Consider the following 23,496-nt stretch of genomic DNA (forward strand, 5'->3'; position numbering starts at 1 on the left):
GTCCGACCATCTGAACTGGGCTCCCTTCTGGGTCAACCTAGTCATTGGGGATGCAATGGATGAAAACCCCTCCACGAACCGACTATAGTAACCTGCTAACCCCAAGAAACTCCGAATCTCTGCAGCTGAAGCTGGTCGAGGCCAGTTCTTGACTGCCTCTATCTTCTTCGGATCAACCTGAATACCCTCTGCTGATACAACATGACCCAGAAATGCAACCGAGCTCAAACAGAATTCACACTTCGAGAACTTAGCATATAACTGACTATTCTTTAGAGTCTGAAGAACCACTCTGAGGTGCTGCTCGTGCTCCTCCTGGCTGCGGGAGTATATCAGAATATTATTAATAAAGACTATCATGAACGAGTCCAAATAAGGCCTGAACACTCGATTCATCAAATCCATAAAGGCTGCTAGGGCATTGGTCAACCCAAATGACATAACCAAGAACTCATAATGCTCGTACCGAGTGTGGAATGCTGTCTTAGGGACATCAGATGCCTTAATCCTCAACTGATGGTAGCCAGATCTCAAGTCAATCTTTGAAAATACCTTGGCACCCTGAAGCTGATCGAACAAGTCATCAATCCTCGGTAGTGGATACTTATTCTTAATTGTAACCTTGTTCAATTGCCGGTAATCAATGTACATTCTCATCGAACCATCCCTTTTCTTTACAAACAGAACCGACGCACCCTAAGGCGATACGTTGGGTCTAATGAAACCCTTTTCAAGCAAGTCTTGCAACTGATCTTTCAACTCTTTCAACTCTGGCGGGGCCATGCGATATGGCGGAATAGAAATGGGCTGAGTGCCCGGAGCCAAATCGATGCAAAAATGAATATCCCTATCGGGTGGCATCCCTGGCAAGTCTGATGGGAAAACCTCAGGAAACTCACGAACCACGGGCACAGAATCAATAGAGGGAATCTCAGCACTAGAATCACGAGCATAAGCCAAGTAGGCCAAACACCCCTTCTCGACCATACACCCAGCCTTTACAAACGAAATAACACTGCGGGTAGAATGACCAGGAGTCCCCCCCACTCTAAACGGGGCAAATCTGGTACGGCTAAAGTCACAGTCTTGGCATGATAATCCAAGATCGCATGATACGGGGACAACCAATCCATCCCTAATATAACATCGAAATCTACCATATCTAAGAGCAACAAATTGACACGGGTCTCAAGACCCCTAAACATCACAACACAGGAACGATGAACCCAATCAACCACAATAGAATCACCCACTAGTGTAGATAAATATACAGGAATACTCAAGGCCTCACTAGGCGTAACTAGGTAGGGTGCAAAATAGGATGACACGTATGAATACGTAGATCCAGGGTCAAATAGCACTAAAGCATCTCTATCATAGACTAGAATAGTACTTGTAATAACAACATCGGATGACTCAGCCTCTGGCTTGGCTAGCAAAGCATAACATCGGGGCTGGGCTCCACCTCCCTGATTCACATCCATGGGACGATTGGCTACTGGCTGACCCCTACCTTTGGTGGTATGAGATCCACCTCTATGACCTCTACCTCCACTTCTACATCATCCACCCCCACCTCTAGCTGGATGGGCAGGCTGTGGAGCAACTGGTGCCTGAATCATAGGACAAGGACCCTGCTGCTGAGAATTACCCAAAGCTCGAGGGCAAAATCTAACAATGTGACTCGGGTCACCACAACTATAACAAGCCCTCGGCTGCGGAGATTGCTGAACCTATCGACCTGAATGTCCTCCCCTGAAGCTCTAAAGTGGTGGTGCACTGATGGACTGCTGCTCAGAATAATATGGCTGAGAACCACTACTACCTAGAGCACCATGAGAGACCTGGAGAGCTGACTGAAAGGGCCTAGGAGGATGACCTCTACCATATGAATCTTTACCTCCAGACGAGGTACCACTGAATCTACCTGAATGACGATGCCTCTTATCCGACCCATGATCACCTCCCTATGACAGAACCATCTCAACTTTGCGGGCCACATTGGCCGCCTCCTGAAATGTGATCTTGCTCCCAGCCTCCTTGGCCATCTGAAGACGAATCGGCAAAATCAGACCATCAATAAACCTCCTCACCCTCTCTCTCTCGGTGGGAAATATGATGAGAGCGTGGTGAGCTAAATCGATGAACCTGGTGTCATACTGGGTAACAGTCATAGAACTCTGCTAGAGGCACTCAAACTACCTCAAATAGGCCTCTCTCTGAGTAACGGGGAGAAACTTCTCTAGAAACAACACTATAAACTACTTCCAAGTCAAAGATGGTGATCCGGCTGGTCTCGCTAAGCAATAATCCCTCCACCAAGTCTTGGCGGATCTAGACAAGCGAAATGTGGGAAAATCAACCCCATTGGTCTCAACAATACCCACGTTTCTGAGAACCTCGTGGCAGCTATCTAGATAATCTTGGGGATCCTCAGTAGAAACACCGCTGAATGTGGTAGTAAATAGCTTGGTGAATAGATCCAATCTCCACAGAGCATCGGCAGACAAAGCCGCACCATCACCGATATAAGTCGATGTACCCAGCTGAACTTCCACTGCTGGCTGAACCACCAGAACCTGAACCTGGGGAGCTACCTGCTCCGGAGTACATGTAGCAGGAGTCTGAACTCCTCCCCCAGCCCGAGAAGTGGCTTGTGCTACTGGAAGCAAACCCGCTCGAGAGACGCTCTCTATGAAGCCTACCAATCGGACCAAAGCGTCCTAAAGCACTGGAGTGGCTATGAAACCCTCTGGGACCTGAGCTGGGCTCACCGGAGCTGCTGGAGCTGGAACCTCCTCATCATAATCAACATGAGGCTCCACCTCTGGAACTACTGCTCGGTGCTGAGTTCTGCCCCGGCCTCAGCCTCGCCCTCTGCCCCTACTTGGAGCTGCTGCTGGGGGCTCGGGCTGCTGTGCGGTCGATGAGGAAGCGCGCGTCCTCGCCATCTGTGAAAGAACGGAGTAGAAAGACAATCAATATTTGAGAAACAGAACCGCACGACAAAAAAGAACAAATGTGATGTTTTCCTAACTCTGTATCCTCTGGGGGATAAGTACAGACGTCTCCGTACCGATCCCTCAGACTCTACCGAGCTTGTCCGTGAGTTGTGAGACCTAAGTAACCTAGTGCTCTGATACCAACTTGTCACGACCCGGATTTTCCACCATCGGGAGTCGTGATGGTGCCTACTATTGGATCTAGGCTAGCCATGTATTAATATATTGCTGATAACATTCACAACTTATAAATAAAACGAGACAATTAAATAAATGCGGAAGTATTTAAACTTAGATAACGAAAATCAAATGTGGAAGTCTAAATACATCTCTACCCAGAGTCTGGTGTCACTAACTCATGAACTACTAGAAAGTACTGCAAACAAGGTTTGAAGAAAAGATACAAATCTTTGTTCCGATACAAAAAGGAAACAATCTAAGTAAAATAGGAAGGGACTCCGGCCTGCGGGCGTCAGCTAGGCTACCTCAAAATTCACTGAACTGAAGTCAGCTCCCGATCAAATCCTACTGCTGAGGTCCAAAAGCTGCTCCTGGATCTGTGCAAACAGATGCACAGAGTGTAGCATCAGCACAAACAACCCCATGTTCTAGTAAGTACCCGGCCTAACCCTGGCAAAGTAGTGACGAGGCTAGACGGAGCCTACCAAAAACAACCTGTGCAGATATATGCAATAAAAGGGAATACACAAAATTTAAACATCTAAGAGGGAGGGGGAGCATACTATGGGGGTGTAGCAGTTTAGATATAAAGTCATAAGATAAAGAAATGAAACTGTACAATAGCAACAGTTAAGGAGAGCAGGTTAATCAACAGTTGCACGGCATCAACCTTCGTGCTTTTACTCTCGTTCTTACCAAAACAATCATATAAGGTACACGACATTAACCTTCGTGCTCTTCCCCACATAAACTCTCATATCAAGGCATGGAATGACCCTTCGTGCATAAATGTTCAAAACATGGCACAGAATGACCCTTCGTGCATAATATTCAAATCATGGCACAGAATGACCCTTCGTGCATAATTATTCAAAACATGGCACGGAATGACCCTTCGTGCATAATTATTAAAAATATGTCACGGAATGGCCCTTCATGCTTTTACACTCTTTCCTCACAATAACAAACAATGCACGGCATCACCCTTCGTGCTTTATCGCTCTTCCTCACCCAACAACAATCACAAACAAAGGGGGCAAGGGAGTGAACAAAGAGTGATAGGAAATCCCGGCAAGGGAATACAATTGACCAGCTAAATCCCGGCAAGGGAGCAAAATTAAACAATTAAAGCCCGACAATGGAACAATATCAATAATCTCAGCATCCCGGCTAGGGAGATAATCAACAAAATGGAAAACATCCCGGCAAGGGAACAATTTGATAATTCTTTCTCTTTCTTTCATTTCTGCATCTTATCTCACTTTACCACCTGAGCCAACGCTCTAAAGGGGTTCAATAATTTAATATACCTTCACGCTTTATAATATTCTCGAGCCAATGCTCCAAGAAGGTACAAATCATAATATACTCGTCACCATTCCTATACACCATACTCAACAATTAGCAAATAGCAAACAACACTCTAATCCTATTCCCTCAAACCAATGTTAGAACAAACACTTACCTCGGTCCAAAGAATAGCAATCAACCCTCAAATACCACCTTTCCTTTATAATTCGACTCCGGAACAACAATATCTAGGCATAATTAATTCAATAATATCAATGAAGACTCGATAACAAAATCCTATAGCTTAGATATGAAGTTCCTAGCATTCTTCCAAAAATACCAAAATTCGACCCCGGGCCCACACAATCCAAACACGAGGCTCCAACCAAAACCCGATTACCCATAACCCCACGAGTTCAAATATATAATTTATTTTAAGACCCGACCCCAAATTGAGGTTGAATCACTCAAAATTCCCAAAAACCTAACTCCACCCAAAACCCCTAATTTCTACTCTAAATTACATGATTTAAGCTTAGGAACTCAATGGTTAATGATGGAAAATAAAGAAAATAAGTGGGAATTTACTAACCTAAGTGGTCTTGAAGAATGGGGGCTTCAATGGACTCCTAAGTGCTTGGGGAAGAAGAAAGCTCGTGAGTTTTTGAATGAGTCCTGTAGCTACTATTTCTGAAGTTTTAAAAATTTAACTGGGTAGAATTTTCTCTATGCGATCGCGGAAGAGGGAATGCGATCGCATAGGGTCAGGAAAATTGGCTATTGTGATCACAGGACTTCTATTGCGAACGCATAGAAGAAACAGGACTCCTTCCGGATTTTTGGCTTTTATACTTTGCGATCGCGAAACAGATAATGCAATCGCATTGAACGAAGGGTGGCTACTCTACGCGATCGCAGGAGACTTTATGCGATCGCATTGAACAAACGGGGTACCTGGGATTTTAACCCTATGCGATCGCGGAAGGACTATGCGATCGCATAACACTGGGTATCAGAATACCAGGACTGAAAACTTCTGCAATTATTCCAAGTTCTAAAACACTCCGACACACCTCCAAAACACTCCCGAGCCCTCAGGGCCCCTAACCAAACACACACACTAACTCAATAACATCCTACGAACTTAGTCGAGCGATCAAATCGCCAAAATCAATGAATCAATCCTCAAAATCATCATTTTTCTAAACTTCATAAACTTTTCAATTTAGAGTTTTAAGTCCGAAACACGTCAAACGACGTCCGATTTCAACCAAATTTCACAGAAAGCGCTTAAACCACATATAAGACCTGTACCGGGCGCCGGAACCAAAATACGCTTTCTAATCCATTTTCATTTCAAATTTCCAAATAAATTTTAGAAGAACAATTTCTTTTAAAAATTCATTTCTCGGGCTCGGGACCTCGGATTTCGATTCCAGGCATACGCCCGAGTCCCATATTTTTCTACGGACCCTCCGGGACCGTCAAATCTCGGACTACGCACACAAATTAAGGCAACTGAAGGTGGGGTTTTCAAGGCCTCGGATGCACGGAAAAAGGGAGAAAACTGGTGATGACCCTTTGGGTCAGCACACTCTTCGAATCCTTCTTGGGAAATGTACGAACGTCGTCTCGTTAAAAAATTTGCTAGCAAAAACCCGTTTCGGGATAAAAAACCTGGTCGAAGGAAAAGAGTGCGACGTTTGCTCGAGGATATTTGTGGCGTTCCACATCCGGCGGCCCTTGCAGTAACACTACTTAAGCATCGATACATTCCAGTTACTCAGAAGCTACTCACCCTCCATGGTACCAAGCTTATAGGATCCCTTGCCAACTATCCCAAGGATACGGTACGACCCTTCCTAATTTAGGCCCAACTTCCCTTCATTAGGGTTTCTGGTGTTTAGGGTAACCTTCCTTAGGACTAAGTCCCCGATTCCAAAGTATCGGAGATTCGTTTTTCTATTGTAGTATCTTTCTATTTTCTGCTTCTGGGCAGCCATCCAAACCAGCGAGGCTTCCCGTCTTTCGTCGAGCAGCTTAAGGGCCGTTGCCATGGCTTCGTTGTTTGATCCCTCGCTAATGTGTCGAAATCTGGTGCTTGGTTCCCTGAACTCCACTGATATTAGTGCCTCGGCGCCATATACTAGAGAGAAGGGTGTCTCCCCAGTGCTCGATTTTGGAGTTGTCTGATATGCCCACATCACCTCGGGCAGCGTTGCTCTCCATTTTCCCTTGGCACTTTATAACTTCTTTTTTAAGTTTTGAATGATGGTTTTACTTGTAGATTCGACTTGGCCGTTTTCGCAGGGCTGGTATGGCGTCGACATGATTATCTTGATTTTGTTGTCTTCAAGGAACTGTGTTACCTTGCTATCAATGAATTTCCTCCTGTTGTCGCATGTTATTTCGGATGGAATCCCGAACCGGCATATGATGTGTTCCCATATAAAATTGATGAATTCCTTCTCTCTTATTTTCTTGAAGGCCAGCGCTTCCACCCACTTTGAGAAATAGTCAGCCATAAATAAAATGAATCTGGCCTTACCTGGCACCGTCGGCAAAGGACCGACAATGTCCATCCCCCACTTCATGAATGACGATGGTGATAAAACGGAACACAGTTGTTCCCCGGGCTGGTGGATCATGGGAGCGAACCTCTGACACTTGTTGCATTTTCAGACGAATTCCGTGGCATCTTTTTCCATGATGTCCCAATAGTAGCCCGCTCTGATCACATTTCGGACTAAGGAATCTACCATGGAGTGATTTTCGCAGGTGCCCTCGTGGATCTCCCGGAGCACGTAATCCATGTCGCCCAGTCCCAGGCATATTGCCAGGGGGGCATCAAAAGTTCTCCTGTAGAGAGCCCCATTTTCGTTGAGTGAGAATCGGGCCGCTTTGGTTCGCAGGGCCCTCGATTCTTTTGGATCCATGGGTAGCTTCATGTCCTTCGGATAAACGATGTATTTGTTTCTCCAATCCCATGTTAGGCTGGTGGAGTTAATTTTCGCTTGACCTTCCTCGACCACAAATTTGAATAGTTAGATGACGATTTCGGCCTCACAAGTTTGCTATCGAGTTACATGGACTAAGGTCCAATCTTTGAAGCGACGTAATGCGATTTGGATTTTGTCCTAATACCTTTGCATCCTATCCTCTCGGGCTTCGTAGCATCCGTTTACTTGGCTTACCACGAAGAGCGAGTCGCATTTCGCCTCGACAGTCTCGGCTCCCACACTTTTAGCCAACTCTAAACCTGCAATCATAGCCTCATACTCGGCTTCATTGTTAGTTAGCTTTATGGTTTTTATGGATTGCTTGATTATGCTGTCGACTAGAGGCTTTAGGACGATACCAAGTCCAGATCCTCTTATGTTTGTGGCACCATCTGTGAATAGGGTCCATACTCCGGAGGATGTTCCTGATTTTAATAAAAGCTCATTCTCTACCTCGGGCACGAGGGTTGGCGAGAAGTCGGCCACGAAATCCGCCAGGATTTGGGACTTGATGGCCGTCCGAGGTTGATACTCGATGTCATACCCTCCGAGTTCGATGGCCCACTTGGCCAATCAACCTGATAACTCATGTTTTTGCAGTACACTCCGGAGGGGATAAGTTGACAGGACGCAGATACAGTGGCACTGAAAATAAGGCTTCAGTTGCGCGAGCCGCTTATTAGTACAAGAGCCAATTTTTCTAGATGGGGGTACCGGGTTTTGGCGTTCCCCAAGGTTTGGCTGACATAATAAATAGGAAATTGCGTACCTTGCTCTTCTCGGACCAGTATGACGTTAACCGCTATTTCGAATACGGCCAAGTATAGGTATAACATTTCATCCTCCTTGGGCGTGTGCAGCAAATGCGGGCTAGACAGGTACTGTTTCAATTCTTCCAGGGAGTGTTGGCATTCTAGAGTCCATTCAATGTTGTTCTTTCTTTTGAGTAGGGCAAAGAAATGGTGGCTTTTGTCCGACGATCTCGATATGAATCTGCCTAGGGCCGCGATCCTCCCTGTCAGCCGTTGAACGACTTTTATGTTGTTCACCACTGTAATCTCTTCGATGGCCTTTATTTTTTCGGGATTGATTTCGATCCCCCTATTTGAGCCCATGAAGCCTAGGAATTTGCCTGAGCCTACTCCGAAGGCGCACTTCCCAGGATTGAGCTTCATGTTATAGCTTCTGAGGATGTCGAAGGTTTCCTGCAAATGGGTCAGATGGTCCTCTATGCGCAGGGATTTGACTAACATATCATCGATATATACCTCCATCGATTTTCCTACTTGGTGCTCGAACATTTTATTAATTAGCCGTTGGTATACTGCTCCCGCATTTTATAACTCGAAGGGCATTACATTATAACAATATGTACCGTATTTCGTGATAAATGAGTTCTTTTCCCTATCCTCGGGGTTCATCTGGACTTGATTGTACACCGAGTAGGCATCGAGGAAAGTGAGGGTCTCGTGGCCGGCCGTAGCATCGATCAGGCGATCGATATTAGGCAACGTGAAGGAATCTTTTGGGCTTCTTTGTTCAAATACTTATAGTCTACGCACATCCTTAGCTTATTCCCCTTTTTTGGCACTACCACTACGTTAGCTAGCCATTCAGGATACTTTACTTACCTGATGGATCCGATTTTAAGGAGTTTCGCCACTTCCTCTTTGATGAAGTCATGTTTTATCTCGGACTGCGGTCTTCTCTTTTTCTTTACGGGTTTGAATTTGGGGTAAACGCTTAGTCTGTGGGAGTTTATTTACAGTAGGATACCTTTCATATCTAAATGGGACCAAGCGAAACATTCGATATTATTACTAAGGAATTGAATAAACCCTGCCCTGCGTTTGGGGGTCAGCCCATCCCCAGGTATACCTTGCGATCGGGGAGATGTTTGATCAAGACGGTCTTCTCCAGCTCTTCGATTGTTGACTTGATCGCGTCGGATTCCTCGGGGGCGACGACGGTTCGGGTTGCGATGAAGTCTTCCTCGTCATCTTCAAGGGTCCGCACGCTTCCATCATCATCCGAGGCCGGGCATGTGGGGGTTGGAATCTCGTAGTGGACCGTAACATTTCCCTCGCTGCCCATTTTTCTCCATGTATGGTCATGATTCCATCCCTGGTGGGAAACCTTATCACCTAGTGCAAGGTCGAGGGCACCGCCCTTATGTTGTGTATCTAAGGCATGCCAAGTAGAGCATTGTATCTCATGTCGCCGTCGATGACTTGAAACTCGGTGTTATGGGTTGTGCCAGACGTGTCGATCAGGAGGGTGGTTTCTCCCTTCATTTCTTCTCCGATCATGTTGAAACTATGGAGGACCCGAGGGGTAGGAACAACTTTATTGAGCAGCCTTAGCTGTTCTACTACTTCTGACTTGATTATGTTGATCTAGCTGCTTGGATCCACTGGCATGTATTTTATTCTGGTGTTTGAGAGAAATGAGATTACTAGCGCGTCGTTGTATGGTTCCATCATAGCTTCCAGATCCTCTTCGCTGAATATGAGGGTTTCTCTAGGTAAGCATTCTCGGGCCAACCCCTCCTCTGTAGTGGATGTTCTCGCTCGTTTGGACATGGGTCCTAGGGGAACACTGGCTCCCCCAGTAATCATATAAACACCGGCCTCTAGGTCGGCCGCGCCCTTTTCTCTGTCGCCTTTGAGGTTTCGGCTTCCTATTTCACTAGTCGAGCCAAGCGCTTCATCCTGAAAGACGAGATCATTGGACGAGAAAAAGTGTGAAAGATAACGTGCGTTTCTGCAATGAAACCAGTAAGAAAATAATCACTATTATTTTTATCCCCATGGTGGGCGCCAAACTGTTTACCGTGAAAATGGTAACAACAATTAAATTTGTAAATGGGATTCTAAAAATACGTGATCTATTCCCGAGCTAGTTGTTAGAGCAGTTGATGCTTATAATATGGAGTTTAATGATGAGATGCAAGCTAAAACGATATAGTAGTCGAACCGAAGGGCCTGCTTCTCGGGTATAGGTCTGGTCGATAGGGGACCTCGGGGTCGACGTCAGGGTCGAGTTCGAGCTATCGGGGATAATCGGGAATGGGATAACAATTGAGGATATAATTAAACACGTCTCTTTACGGCCAATACTGAGCTATATAATGAACAACAAGTAAGAGAACGATGGATATAAAGGTGGCCTTGGGCCAGTGAGAACAAGCAAATTAAAAAGAAAAGAGAGAGAGAGATATATTATTGCACTCGTGGAGAAAAATGGAGCAACATCAGCCAAGCCTACAAAGTAATGGGGATCCTCTTTATATAGGAGGGGAATCCATTATGATACAAAACATGTTAACCGTAAAGGTATGGAGATAGGACGGCTAGACATGACATCTTTAAAATAGGCCCTGAAAGACCAACCATGTCAGGTTAAGTCGCGTGCCTTGGGAACTCCCCTCTCGCCTGTCGTGGCTTGCTGTATTTGTCAGAATACGATATCCTTCAGAATGATATATATTGAGCCTCAAGGATTAGTCTTGACCTTGTCCTCAAGCTTCGAGGGGCGTGACCGAGAGATGGTTTCATGATGGGGGAATCAGGCCCTCGGATTTGCCATGTACACATAACAAAAAGCCAACCAATCCATACTTATTATAATATTAAGTTCTACCTAACCGAACACGACATGCTTTATCCTTGTTTATTACCAAATCTATCACGGGCCATTACGGCGACATCCATATATATAAGTAACAATATTAAAACTTAACTTGCATAACTAATTTAGAAGAAGGTTTATATACATAGGGGTCGACTAGTCCATAGACATATCATACCCAAAACTATATACATGATACAATCTGCAAAACCTTTAAATAGGATAACCATAATATATACAAGTCGGGACGGGGCTCCCTACATCCTCATAAAACAACCAAACACATTTAGGGCCCTGACTTGGTAATAATCCAAGAAGAGGTGGAACTCACCAACCAAAAACTGACACTTGGAGGAAGTCTATAGTAGAGGGTCCTTGCCTCGTCCTATATAAGAACCCCGATCGGACACACTTCGAAGCGGAACCTTCATGTCCTTATCAGTTACCTTGCTCCTCTTGGCCTGACTACTATCTTCATCCTCTGCGTATCCCATGACATACACCAACGAACCTTGATTGACGAACTCCCAATACTGAGGACTATCCACAACCTCAGAAGAGCTGGTGTCCTCAAATACCTTGACATAGTTTTGAGTCTGACGGAATCAGAGCTGTGCCAATCCATGCACTACTCCCCTCATACCCTGATCAATGGGTTGTGAAACTAAGGTCCTTGGTGAGGTTGGAACTCCTCTCGCCCATCTACTGCCGGAGTGGTCGAAACAGTTCGAACGGATGACTCATATGGATCCTCGGATGGATCCTCCTCAATAGAACCCATGATCTCCGATGGGTCTTAATCCATAGTATAACTTATCTCTCTTTCTAACGCCTTTGTATCCTTCTGACTCGTGCTAGCGGCTGTAGTCTTCGGAGGCATTGCTGAAAATGTAATACATCGTTAGGAACATGAATGCTTATATCGCATGATCTAAGATAAGAAGAGAGGATAACACCCTATATGTCCTATAGCCTCATGTCTATAAGTGTGGTGCACAACACACCATAAACAAGACTAGACATAGTCTGTAGACAACCCTAGGACCGAACTGCTCTGATACCCCTTTTGTCAAGACCCAAACCGATGGGATGTGACGAGTGCTTGAGTCCTACCTGCCAAACACCCCTAAGCATGTGTCTAGGATATGAACGTCTATAACCTCTGTTGAGTTTTAAGAATAATGTAGATGAAGGAAATCTGCCCAAAAAGGGCATACAAACATAGACGTACAAGATACGTAGGGAGAGCCGACAAGGCTGCTATAGACAACTATACATCTCAAAACTTGAAGCCGGTAAGGCCACATACTATCCAACTAGACATACTGTCTACAGACCTCTAATAGAAACATAACTGTACAGAGACGGGACTAAGCCACGTTATACCCATCTACATATATGTCATACCCATATATATATATATATACAAATGTATCGTACCAAAATCAAAAGCAGCTCCGAATCAAGTGGAGCACGCCAACTCTCACTGATTAGGGATCCTAAGAAGAGGGATCGTCAGCTTGCCTACATACAACTGTGGGCATGAAACACATGTCCCGTGAAATAGGGCATCAGTACGAAAAATGTACTGAGTATGTAAGGCATGAAAATTAGTACGTAAAAGACATAGATGAAACATGGAATATAGAAACACGTCTTTAAATCTGAATAACTTTGTAAATTCTGAAACATTTATAATGTCATGCACATGCGTATAAATATCGTACCATGCATAGGTATGGGTGTACATAATATCATCAAGCCACTGAGGGCATCCATCACATTGTCTCGGCCACTATGGGCAACATCATCAACATATACCAGCTGATCGGGTGGTGGTGCGCTTATAATACCGTAACATTTTTCCATATCCCACATACATATATTTACATATATATATATATGCGTATATAATGCCATATGGTCAAGGGTCAATGCACATGTATAAATGAGTGAAATGCATGAAAAATATGTAATAATCTCAATATTCCTTCCGGATAATCTTTTTCAACTGTGTATTTTTCTAAGACCCATGAACAGAAGATAATAATATTTTTCATGGGGAATCAAGAATATAGATACCTCTAGTATCTCTATGAATATAGTAATTTATGAAAACTGTACGTTTGCTCATTTCTCAGTCTAATTTGGACCATGCCAAAAGAAAGAAGAGATGGCCTTAGCATACATGTTCCTGGAATTATTTGTACGGTGAAGCTTCTGCTTCCGTGGAATATGTTGAACGAAATTCTGCCTGAATCCATTGAAATTTTGAACAAAATTGTGGTGGCTTCTTTTGAAATTTCTATCGAAATTTTTGAATAAGGAGTTGAATTGTTTGGACAAAATAGTTCTGCTCTAACGTTTTTGGTTTTAAAACCAAAGTCAGAATGAGATATAGTCTAAATGTTATTTTGTTCCAACATTCTTGGTTGGATTTTTGCTTCTGAATTCCAACCTTAAGAAAGGAAAGTAACATTACTTGTGTTTTTATCTTCATTGGTCAGACTTATACACATAAGTTGTTTTAAGTCTTGGTGGCTTTGTCCACATGGCATAATGAATCCTTACCTTGCCACATGGCATGATGACTAAAGAGTCATTTTTTTCATGGTGGCTTTTTACCACATTTTAGATGGGTATATTATATAATTTTTTATCCACTTATTAGTTAACTGTGTAATGTCCTATTACCCGGTAATTAATCAATTACCCGCATAATTTAAAAATTACCATAAATTACTTAAAATTCTATTTATTTTTAATATACTTTAAATATTATACTACCGCGGTCATATGGTACCTTGCATGGTACTAGTTCATAATTATCGGGTATTATCGCTCAACCCGTATTTTATCACAAATTGACCACTTTCAACGAAACTCATTTTCTTTAATCTGTGTACCCCTTTATCCTTCAAAACACTTATTTATTGCTTGTTATAAATAACATAAATGCGTTAATGTCAAGATGATCTCATCACCGAGTCTACGTCGGTTAACTGAAAATGAAATTTTAACATACGAAAACGAGAGATGTAATACCCAGTACGTCACCATGGGGAACACTTATGTTGTTTAAGAAAGATGATTCCTTACGAATGTGTATTGATTATAGGCAGGTGGATAAGGTGACGATCAAGAATAAGTACCCACTCCTGAGAATTGATGATTTATTGGATCAGTTGCAAAGTGCCAAGTATTTTTCAAAGATAGACCTGAAGTCTGGGTACCATCAGGTAAGGTTTAAGGATAAAGATATTCCGAAGACAACATTTAGGACTAGATACGGGCACTTTGAATTTCATGTTAGTTCGTTGGTTTGACTAATGCCCCAATAGTATTCTTGGATTCGATGAACCGTGTGTTCAGGACCTTTTTAAGATTTGTTCGTAATCATATTTATCGATGATATATATTGGTATATTCTCATTCAGAGGCTGAGTATGCAGATCACTTGCGTACTGTGCTCAAAGTTCTACAAAAGGGAAAGTTGTATGCAAAATTCTCTAAAAATGAATTATTGTTGAACTCTGTAGCTTTCCTTGGGCATATCATTTTGGGTGAAGGCATACTGGTGGATACATAAAAACGTGAGGCATTGAAGACTTGGCCTAGACCCACAACATCAATGGGGGTTCGTAGCTTCTCCGTTTGGTAGGTTATTATAGGAAACTTGTAATTGTCTCGCTTAATGTTCCGGAATAACATAAAGAAATCTATGATGCAAGTAATTTGAAGAAAGATTGCGAATAAGTATAAATAGCTATGTGTAGGTCGCAAGCTAATGTTTGGTAGAGCGACAAGGTTTTAGGAAGACACGAGGAAGGATAAGAAAAGATGAGTGAAAAGGTGACGAGAATGGATAAGTCCTTGGGGTTAAGCTCAGAAGAGAGCTGATGGCTTCTCTAAGTTATAGAAGACTCAGTATAGCCTGAATGAACTCAAAGGATCCTAAGACTGGTAGCATTTGGAATAGATTAAATGTTGCCCTGGTAGTGGAATAAGGGCGTAATTATGATAATAGATGATGAAGTTTGGGCCTTCGAAAAGGGAAAGTTCATGAATTGTAAAAGATTATAATACCCATGTAAGTTAACTCGAAAGGGAGCTAAGTTTCAGTGGACCGATGCTTGCGAACGAAGTTTCCAGGCATTGAAGGAGAGATTAACTTCAGCACCAGTTCTAACACTCCTAGAAGGGACCGATGGTCAGGTTATTTACTATGACGCTTCAGGCGTTGGATTGGGTTGTGTGTTGATGAAGCATGGTAAGGTTGTAGCTTATAGACAACTAATAAAGCATGAGAAGAATTACCCGACCCACAATCTATACTTAGCCGCAGTGATTCATGCGCTAAAGATGTAGAGGCACTACTTGTAGGGTGTTCATGTTGATATCAATACGGATCATAAGAGCCTCCAGAACTTCTTCAAGCAAAAGGAATTGAATCTACGTCAAAGGAGATGGTTGGAGCTACTTAAAGACTATGACATTGATATTTTATACCATCCGGGGAAGGCGAACATAGTAGCCGGCGCCCTCAGCCATGAATCTATTGGTAACCTATCGTATTTATAGCCAGAAAAGAGGCCAATAGCCCATGAGGTTCATCAGCTAGCTAGTCTTGGTGTTCGGTTATTGGACTCAGGTGACGTTAAAATTACTCTTTAGGATACGACAACATCCTCTTAAGTAACTGAAGTAAAGGAACGCCAGTACAAGGATCCTGTGTTAGTTCATTATAGGTATACCACCCTTCAAAAGGAGAAGACACAGTTTGAAATTATAGAAGATGGAGTCCTCAGATATCAAGGGCGATTATGTGTGCTTAATATTGCAGGGCTGCATCGGTAGGTTACGGGAGAAACTCACTATTCTCGTTATTCTATCCATCCAGGATCAATAAAGATGTATCATGAAATCAGGGAAGTATATTGGTGGGATGGAATAAAAAAAGGATATATTAGAATTTGTTGCCAGTGTCCTAACTGTCAGCATGTTAAGATTGAGCATCAAAAACCCGGTGGGTTATTGCAAGCTATTGAGATTCCGACTTGGAAATGAGAAGTAATCAATATAGACTTCATCGTAGGTTTACCTCGTACCCAGCATAAGTTTGATTTGATATGGGTGATAGTTGATAGGCTTACAAAGTCAGCCCATTTTCTACCCATTAGGACTACATATTCCTCAGAGGATTATGCAAGACTTTATATTAAGGAAATAGTACGAGTGCATAGTGTCCATGTATCTATTATCTTAGATAAAGGATCACAATTTACAGCTAACTTCTGGAGGTCTTTCCAAAAAGGATTGGGGACTCAAGTAAGTCTTAGTATAGCATTTCATCCCCAGATAGACGGACATGTTGAGCGTACTATTCAGACATTGGAGGATATGTTACGAGCTTGTGTAATGGACTTCAAAGGTAGCTGGGATGATCATCCGCCGCTTGTTGAGTTCGCATATAATAATAGCTACCATACCAGTATTCAGATGGCTCCATACGAACCTCTTTATGGACGGAATTGTAAGTCACCTATAGGGTAGTTTGATGTTGGAGAATCTGGATTACATGGGCTAGACCTGGTTCAGCAATCCATAGAAAAAGTAAAGTTGATTCAGGATCGACTATTGACTGCTCAGAGTCGTCAAAAGTCATATTCTGACGTGCAGCATCGAGATTTAGAGTTCAGGGTCGATGACTGGGTATTCTTAAAGGTGTCACCTATGAAGGGTGGGATGAGATTTGGCAAGAAAGGCAAACTTATTCCACGGTATATTGGGCCTTATAGGATCATTCAGAGAGTGGGCCAAGTAGCTTATGAGTTAGAATTGCCCTCAGAATTAGAGTCTGTCCATCTGATTTTTTCATGTATCTGGGCGATCCTACCCGAGTGGTGCCCACAAATGATGTACAGATAATATAGGACTTGTCATACGAGGAAATTCCAGTTAACGTCTTAGACCGAAAAATCTGCAAGTTGCGGAGTAAGGGGTAGCCTCCGTGAAAGTACTTTGGAGATACAACAATGTGGAATGACTTGGGAGGCCGAGGAAAACATGAAGTCTAGATATCCCTACTTATTTCAACCTCTAGATAAGGGTCCGACTGAGATGTCATAATCATAAGGTACGTGTATAAATTCTTGTGTTGGTTATTATCGTTGGTCATGTGAGGCCATTGTCGTTATTCATAATTATGGTCATGTGTGTCGTTGGGTTATTAATCTTTTATGGGGAGATTCGGTAGTGGTGTTGTTACAGAGACGACCTTTCCAAAGTTATATAGATTACAGGGAGTTGAACATTCGAGGACAAATGTTTCTAAGGGGGGAAGGATATTACATCTCGCATGTTGGTACATTAAAATTTCGTGTATATCTAACCGACTTACACTCGGGGATGAGATCATCTTGATGTTAATGTACTTACGCTATTTATAACAAGCGATAAATAAGTTTTATGAAGGATAAATGGGTATACGGATTAAAGAAAACGAGTTTCGTTGAAAGTGGACAACTTGGAATAAAATACGGGTCAAGCGATAATACCCGATAATTATGAACTAGTACCATGCATGGTACTATATGACCACGATAGTATAATATATAAAGTATATTAAAAATAAGTAGAATTTTAAGTAATTTGAGATAATTTTTAAATTATGCGGGTAATTGGTTAATTACCAAGTAACGGGACATTACCCAGTTAACTAATAAATGAGTAAAAATTACTAATCTTCACCCCACTCTCCACGTGGAACAAGGCCATCAATTTAAAAGATGACTCATAAATGGTGATTAGGTGTCTACACCTAAAGAATAAATAAAGTTAACTTTATCAAGATAAAACTCCTAAGTCTTTATCTCATTGTAGGAATCTGAACAAACCAAAAATATGATATAACAATTTTTAGCATCAAAACATCCCATGAATCATCACTGGTATACCAATTTTAGTTCAAGAAACGTGAGGAGCAAATGCTAAATGTCGTTCTAGCAAAAGCTTCATATGATCGATTTCGTTCAACAATTTCAAAACACAGAAGCTTAATCCGAGTTATGGGATTCTAAGTTCAATCCACAAAGGTTTCCAATGGAGTTTTTCCTACTTCATGTATGTTAAGGCCATCCCTTCTTTCTTTTGACACAGTCCGAATTATACAGAAGAAACGAGCAAATGCACAGTTTCCATAAATTACTCTGTTCATAGAAATACTAGGGGTATCTATATTTTTGATTCCCCATGAGAATTATTATTATCTTGTGTTCATGGGTCTTAGAATAATACACAGTTGAAAAAGTTTATCCGAAAGAAATATTGAGATTATTACGTATTTTTCATGCATTTCACTCATTTATACATGTGCATTGACCCATGACCAGATGACGTTATATACACGTATATATGTAAATATATGTATATAGGATATGAGAAAAGGTTACGACATTATATAGGCACCACCACCTGATCAGCTTGTATACGTTGATGATGTTGCCCAGAGTGGCTGAGACGATATGATGGGATACCCTCGGTGGCTTGATGATATTATTACACCCATACCTATGCATGACACAACATTTATAAGCACGTGCATGACATTATAAATGTTTCAGAATTTACAAATTTATTCAGATTTAAAGATATGTTTCTTTATTCCATATTTCATATATGTCTTTTACGTACTAATTTTCATGCCTTACATACTCAGTACATTTTTCGTACTGACGCCCTATTTCACGAGGTCTGCATTTCATGACCGCAGGTGCAGGTAGGCAAGCTGACAGTCCCCCTCTTAGGATCCCTAATCAGTGAGATTTGGCATGCTCCACTTGATTCGAAGTTACTTTGATTTTGGTGTGATACATTTGTGTATATATATATATGGGTATGACGTGGCTCAATCCCGTCTTTTTATAGCTATGTTTCCATTAGAGGTCTGTAGACAATATGTCTAGTGGAGTTGTATGTGGCCTTGTCGGCTTTCAGTTATTGGATGTATAATTGTCTATATCAACCTTACCGGCTCACCCACTGTATTCTTCATGTATACGTACATATGCCTTGTTGGCAGGTTTCCTTCATGTATGTTACCTTCGTAATACAACAGATATTATATAGGTTCATATCTTAGACGCATGCTTCGGGGTGTTTGACACGTAGGACTCAGGCACCCGTCGCGGCCCATCGGCTTGGGTCGGGATAGGAAATCGGCTTTGAAGTGACACATTTTAGCGACTCGTCGTATGACCTGTCTCCTGCATGCTTGTCTCATAACCCTGAGAGGAGCGTAAGGGTATATGCCCCTTAACCCGATCAACAACAATGTGGAAAATCCCTGGATCTGATGATGAAATCATCGGTAGGGAACCACTCGAACATCCACTGGGCCTGATCCCTGGTCAAATTTTCAAAAAGTTGTACCCATCCCACAATGTCCTCCGGTTGAGCAAACATATCTGGAATATAGTTCATTCTTTTGGGATGATGGAAGGCTATGTGATCATTCCACGACCTTCGCGAAAACACTTGATAGTATTGTCCTTTTTGGAGATGTTCCAACAACCAGACATGTAGTAACAAGTTTCAACCCTCGAAGAATCTGAACCCCTTCTTACATCGCTCCAAAGCCTGGTACATGTCTGCATAGATCATAGGGACAATAGTGTATGTTTGCCCCTCGATCCCATCCATCAGAGTTTTTGTCACTACCATAAAACTGACCGATCGTGATGGCGCCTATCGTGAAACTAGGCCTACCGACACAACTCCCGAATTTAACCATTAATCAATAAGAATCATTTGTAATCCTTTAATTAATCCAATGTCTCATAATGTAAGTCTAAATGAATAGTGCACAAATAATATACAAGCCCGACATCGGGGTGTCACAAGTCACGAGCATCTACTATGGTCTGAATACAACAAGAGTCTAAGAATGTACTAAGTATAGTCTAAGGAAGAGAAGAGGGAGAAAAGTAGTGCTACAAATGTCTGGCAGTTACCTTGCTAACTCCGATGACTCTGCCACGATTCAATCAATACCTGCTACCAGGTTCAGAAATACCTAAATATGCATACAATGGTGCAGGGAGTAATGTGAGTTTGCCAACTCAGTATGTAATAAAGGTAAATGAAAGCCGAGCAGTAAGAAAACACGTAAACAACGTCAAAATGCTACAATAAAAGCAGGACATCTCCAATACAGTAAAGAAATTATTTACTTCAAAAAAATCATGCTCAATTTCGGTAAAAACCATTTAAAACAACTTTCGGTAGTTTCAAATGAGTGATAAGACAATGAGTAAAACTGATAGAAAATGTAAACAACACCTCGGGCAAAACATGTATCACATACCGCCGCTCAGGCATATCATCAACAGAACCAGCCCCTCGGGCTACCTCACAATCACTCGTAATCAGCCCCTCGGGCACAACATGAATCAAGAAACGCCCCTCGGTCTACATCACATCACTCATACTAGGTACGCTCACTAGGGGTGTATAGACTCTGGGAAGGGCCCCTTACGGCCCAAGCACAATATCAAGCCATCTCGTGGCATAATCAATAGGCTTTCAGCCTCATATCAAGCCACCTCATGGCATAACAACTCAAACCCTCGGCCTTATAATCATAAATCAGTACAATACTACTGCGGCGTGCAACCCAATCCCATAATAACCTCACAACACAGGCCCTCGGCCCAACTCAGTCAGAAATATCTAAAAGCCACTCGGGCACAGTAAAATATGAAGCTCAGCTCAAAATATCATTTAAGATGTCAAAACTGTATAAACATGGCTGATTTATGAAAATAGTGAAATATAGCATGATTGAGTACAAGTATAAAGTCAAAACAGTGAGGAATAGTAGTAAAAATCTCTTGGGGGTCCAAAATAGTTGGCACGAGGCCCAAATATGGAACTCAGCCCAAAATATGATGATAGCAAACAATTTTCAATCAAATACGCAATAAAACAGTCATTCGGGACGGACTAAGTCACAGTCCCCAGTAGTGTACGACTCCACGCTCGTCATCTAGCGTGTGCATCACCTCAATATAGCACAACGATGTGAAATCCGGGGTTTCATACCCTCAGGACAGACATTTAAAATAATTACTTACCTCTATCCGGTCCAAACTCTAGCCCGCGATACCTTCGCACCTCGAATCGGCCTCTAGATACTCCAAATCTAACCAAAATCAGAATTATACCATCAAAATAGGCTAAGGGAACAAAGCCCACTCGAAAATATCCAATTTACTTCAAAATCACAAAATTGCTAAAACCCGGCCCCAGGCCCACGTCTCGGAATCCGATAGAAACCACATCAGTAGAATCCTTACATTCTCACACGTACATTTCAAATACATCAAAATCCGACATCAAAGGCCCATTCAAATCCCCAAAAGAATTCTCAAACTTTTCTTCCATTTTTCCCCAATTTTCAATCTAATTTCTCAAATTAAATGATGAAATTCAACACTAAATCATGGAATTAAACCAAATATGAGTGAAGAATAATTACCCCAATTGCTCCACTAAAAATATCCTCAAATTTCACCTTCTCCCGAGCTCTCCAATGGTTTTTGTGATATTGAACTTAAACCCTCATTTTTAAAAATATAAACTGACTGCCCAGGTATTCTTCATCGCGAATGTGACATCACCCTAGTGTTCGTGAAGTTCAAAGCTTCACTGACCAAATCCTCTCCTTCATGAACGTAATGACCCACACGCGAAGGCGATGACCACAAAGCTCGACCCTACGCGAACGCGGGACACTAATCGCGAACACGTAGCCTTCAACTCATACACCTTCGCGAACGCGGGACCTACCTCACGAACGCGAAGAACAACTTGACTGCCCCTCTCATTAACCCTTTGCAAACGTGAAAACCTCTTGCAAACACGAAGAAGGATTTCTCTGCAACAAAATACCTGAAAATCTACCATGTCCAAAGTCTAAAAATTGATCCGTTAACCACCCGAAACACACCTGAGGCCCTCGGGACCTCAACCAAACATGCCAACATATTCCATAAAATCATTCAAACTTGTTCCGACCTTCGGAATGCTCAAAACAACATTAAAACACCAAATTTAAGTCGGATTCAAGCCTAAGAATTCCAAAAACTTCCAAATTCCGCTTTCGATCAAAAAGTCTATCAAACCTCGTCCGAATGACCTGCTATTTTTCACACACGTCACAAATGACATAACGGACCTACTCCAACTTCCGGAATTCCATTCCGACCCCTATATGAAAATCTCACTTATCAACCGAAAAATGTAAAAATTCCAATTTTGCCAATTCAAGTCTAAACCTTCCACGAACCTCCAAAATACATTCCGATCACGCTCCTATGTCCCAAATCACCCAATGGAGCTAACCAAACCATAAAAAATCCAATCCGATATCATATACTAACAAGTCAAAACTTGGTCAAACCTTTCAAATTTTAAGCTTCAAAGTGAGAACTGTTCTTCCAAATTCATTTTGATTACCCTGAAAACCAAAACCGACAATTTACATAAGTCATAATACATCACATGGGGCTAGCCATGCCCGAGAACTGGCAAACGAAGTGTAAAAGCTCAAAAGGACCAGTCGGGTCATTACATCCTCCCTCACTTAAACATACGTTCGTCCTCGAACGTGCATAGAGTTGTTCTAAAACCCATTAAATCGTTGTGTAACCTTATCATGCACATACCCAGGGGTGATCCCACGTCACCCTATCTTATATAGGTCCGATAACACAATGTAACTGAAATTTCGCAATCCAACCTAGCCCATAAACCTTAGAACCACATTTCCACTTCTGAAATCATCTGGAAGATCAGAATCTCACATCTATACTCTGAATAAGCCCGAACTAGCTGTAACAACCTTACTTGCAGCCTTAGATGCAATTACATGATATACCACATAACTCAAACTCTCGTAGCGATAACTTTTGATCACAGCAATTGCGCAGAACAACCAAATATCGATAATAAATCTCTTATGAAATAAACCCCATTCCAACACTTCCAAATACTACCAATGATAAAAGAAACACGTAAAAAGTCATAACCATTCCTCAGATCAACCATTCGTGAAGCCACTTCTCCTTTGGCAAGGACCATAGCAAATTTTTGAGCCGAACATCGATATTATCCTTCCAACACGCTGAAACCGAATCCGTTTGTATTCATTCTAGATCCCAACGATCTCATCTAATCCAACACAACTGCTCTGGTGACATGACACATCAATACAATCTAAAGCCACAACTCATGCAATCCACGCACCAATAAGCAACAATCTGAACGTACTTAAATCATGAAAAATGACTCAGATGAGAGAGCTGTACCGCAATCTCACCAGTACCACCACACAC

The 23,496-nt window shown here is 42.2% G+C and overlaps 1 protein-coding gene across 1 annotated transcript in view; it reads right to left on the minus strand.

Moving 5' to 3' along the window:
• Nucleotides 1–1,562: 1,562 nt before the first annotated feature.
• Nucleotides 1,563–23,496, minus strand: part of LOC138887811 (uncharacterized) — a 40,998-nt gene continuing 19,064 nt past the window's right edge. The window contains exons 4-8 of the mRNA XM_070169599.1: nucleotides 2,400–2,701; nucleotides 2,203–2,334; nucleotides 1,980–2,048; nucleotides 1,742–1,825; nucleotides 1,563–1,640 (exon numbers count right to left, since the gene is read on the minus strand). Coding sequence (XP_070025700.1) covers nucleotides 1,563–1,640; nucleotides 1,742–1,825; nucleotides 1,980–2,048; nucleotides 2,203–2,334; nucleotides 2,400–2,701 — 665 coding nt within the window. The remainder of the gene's footprint in view (nucleotides 1,641–1,741; nucleotides 1,826–1,979; nucleotides 2,049–2,202; nucleotides 2,335–2,399; nucleotides 2,702–23,496) is intronic.

This window comes from Nicotiana sylvestris, chromosome 3 (genome assembly GCF_000393655.2).
Source record: "Nicotiana sylvestris chromosome 3, ASM39365v2, whole genome shotgun sequence".
NCBI classification, from domain to species: Eukaryota; Viridiplantae; Streptophyta; class Magnoliopsida; order Solanales; family Solanaceae; genus Nicotiana; species Nicotiana sylvestris.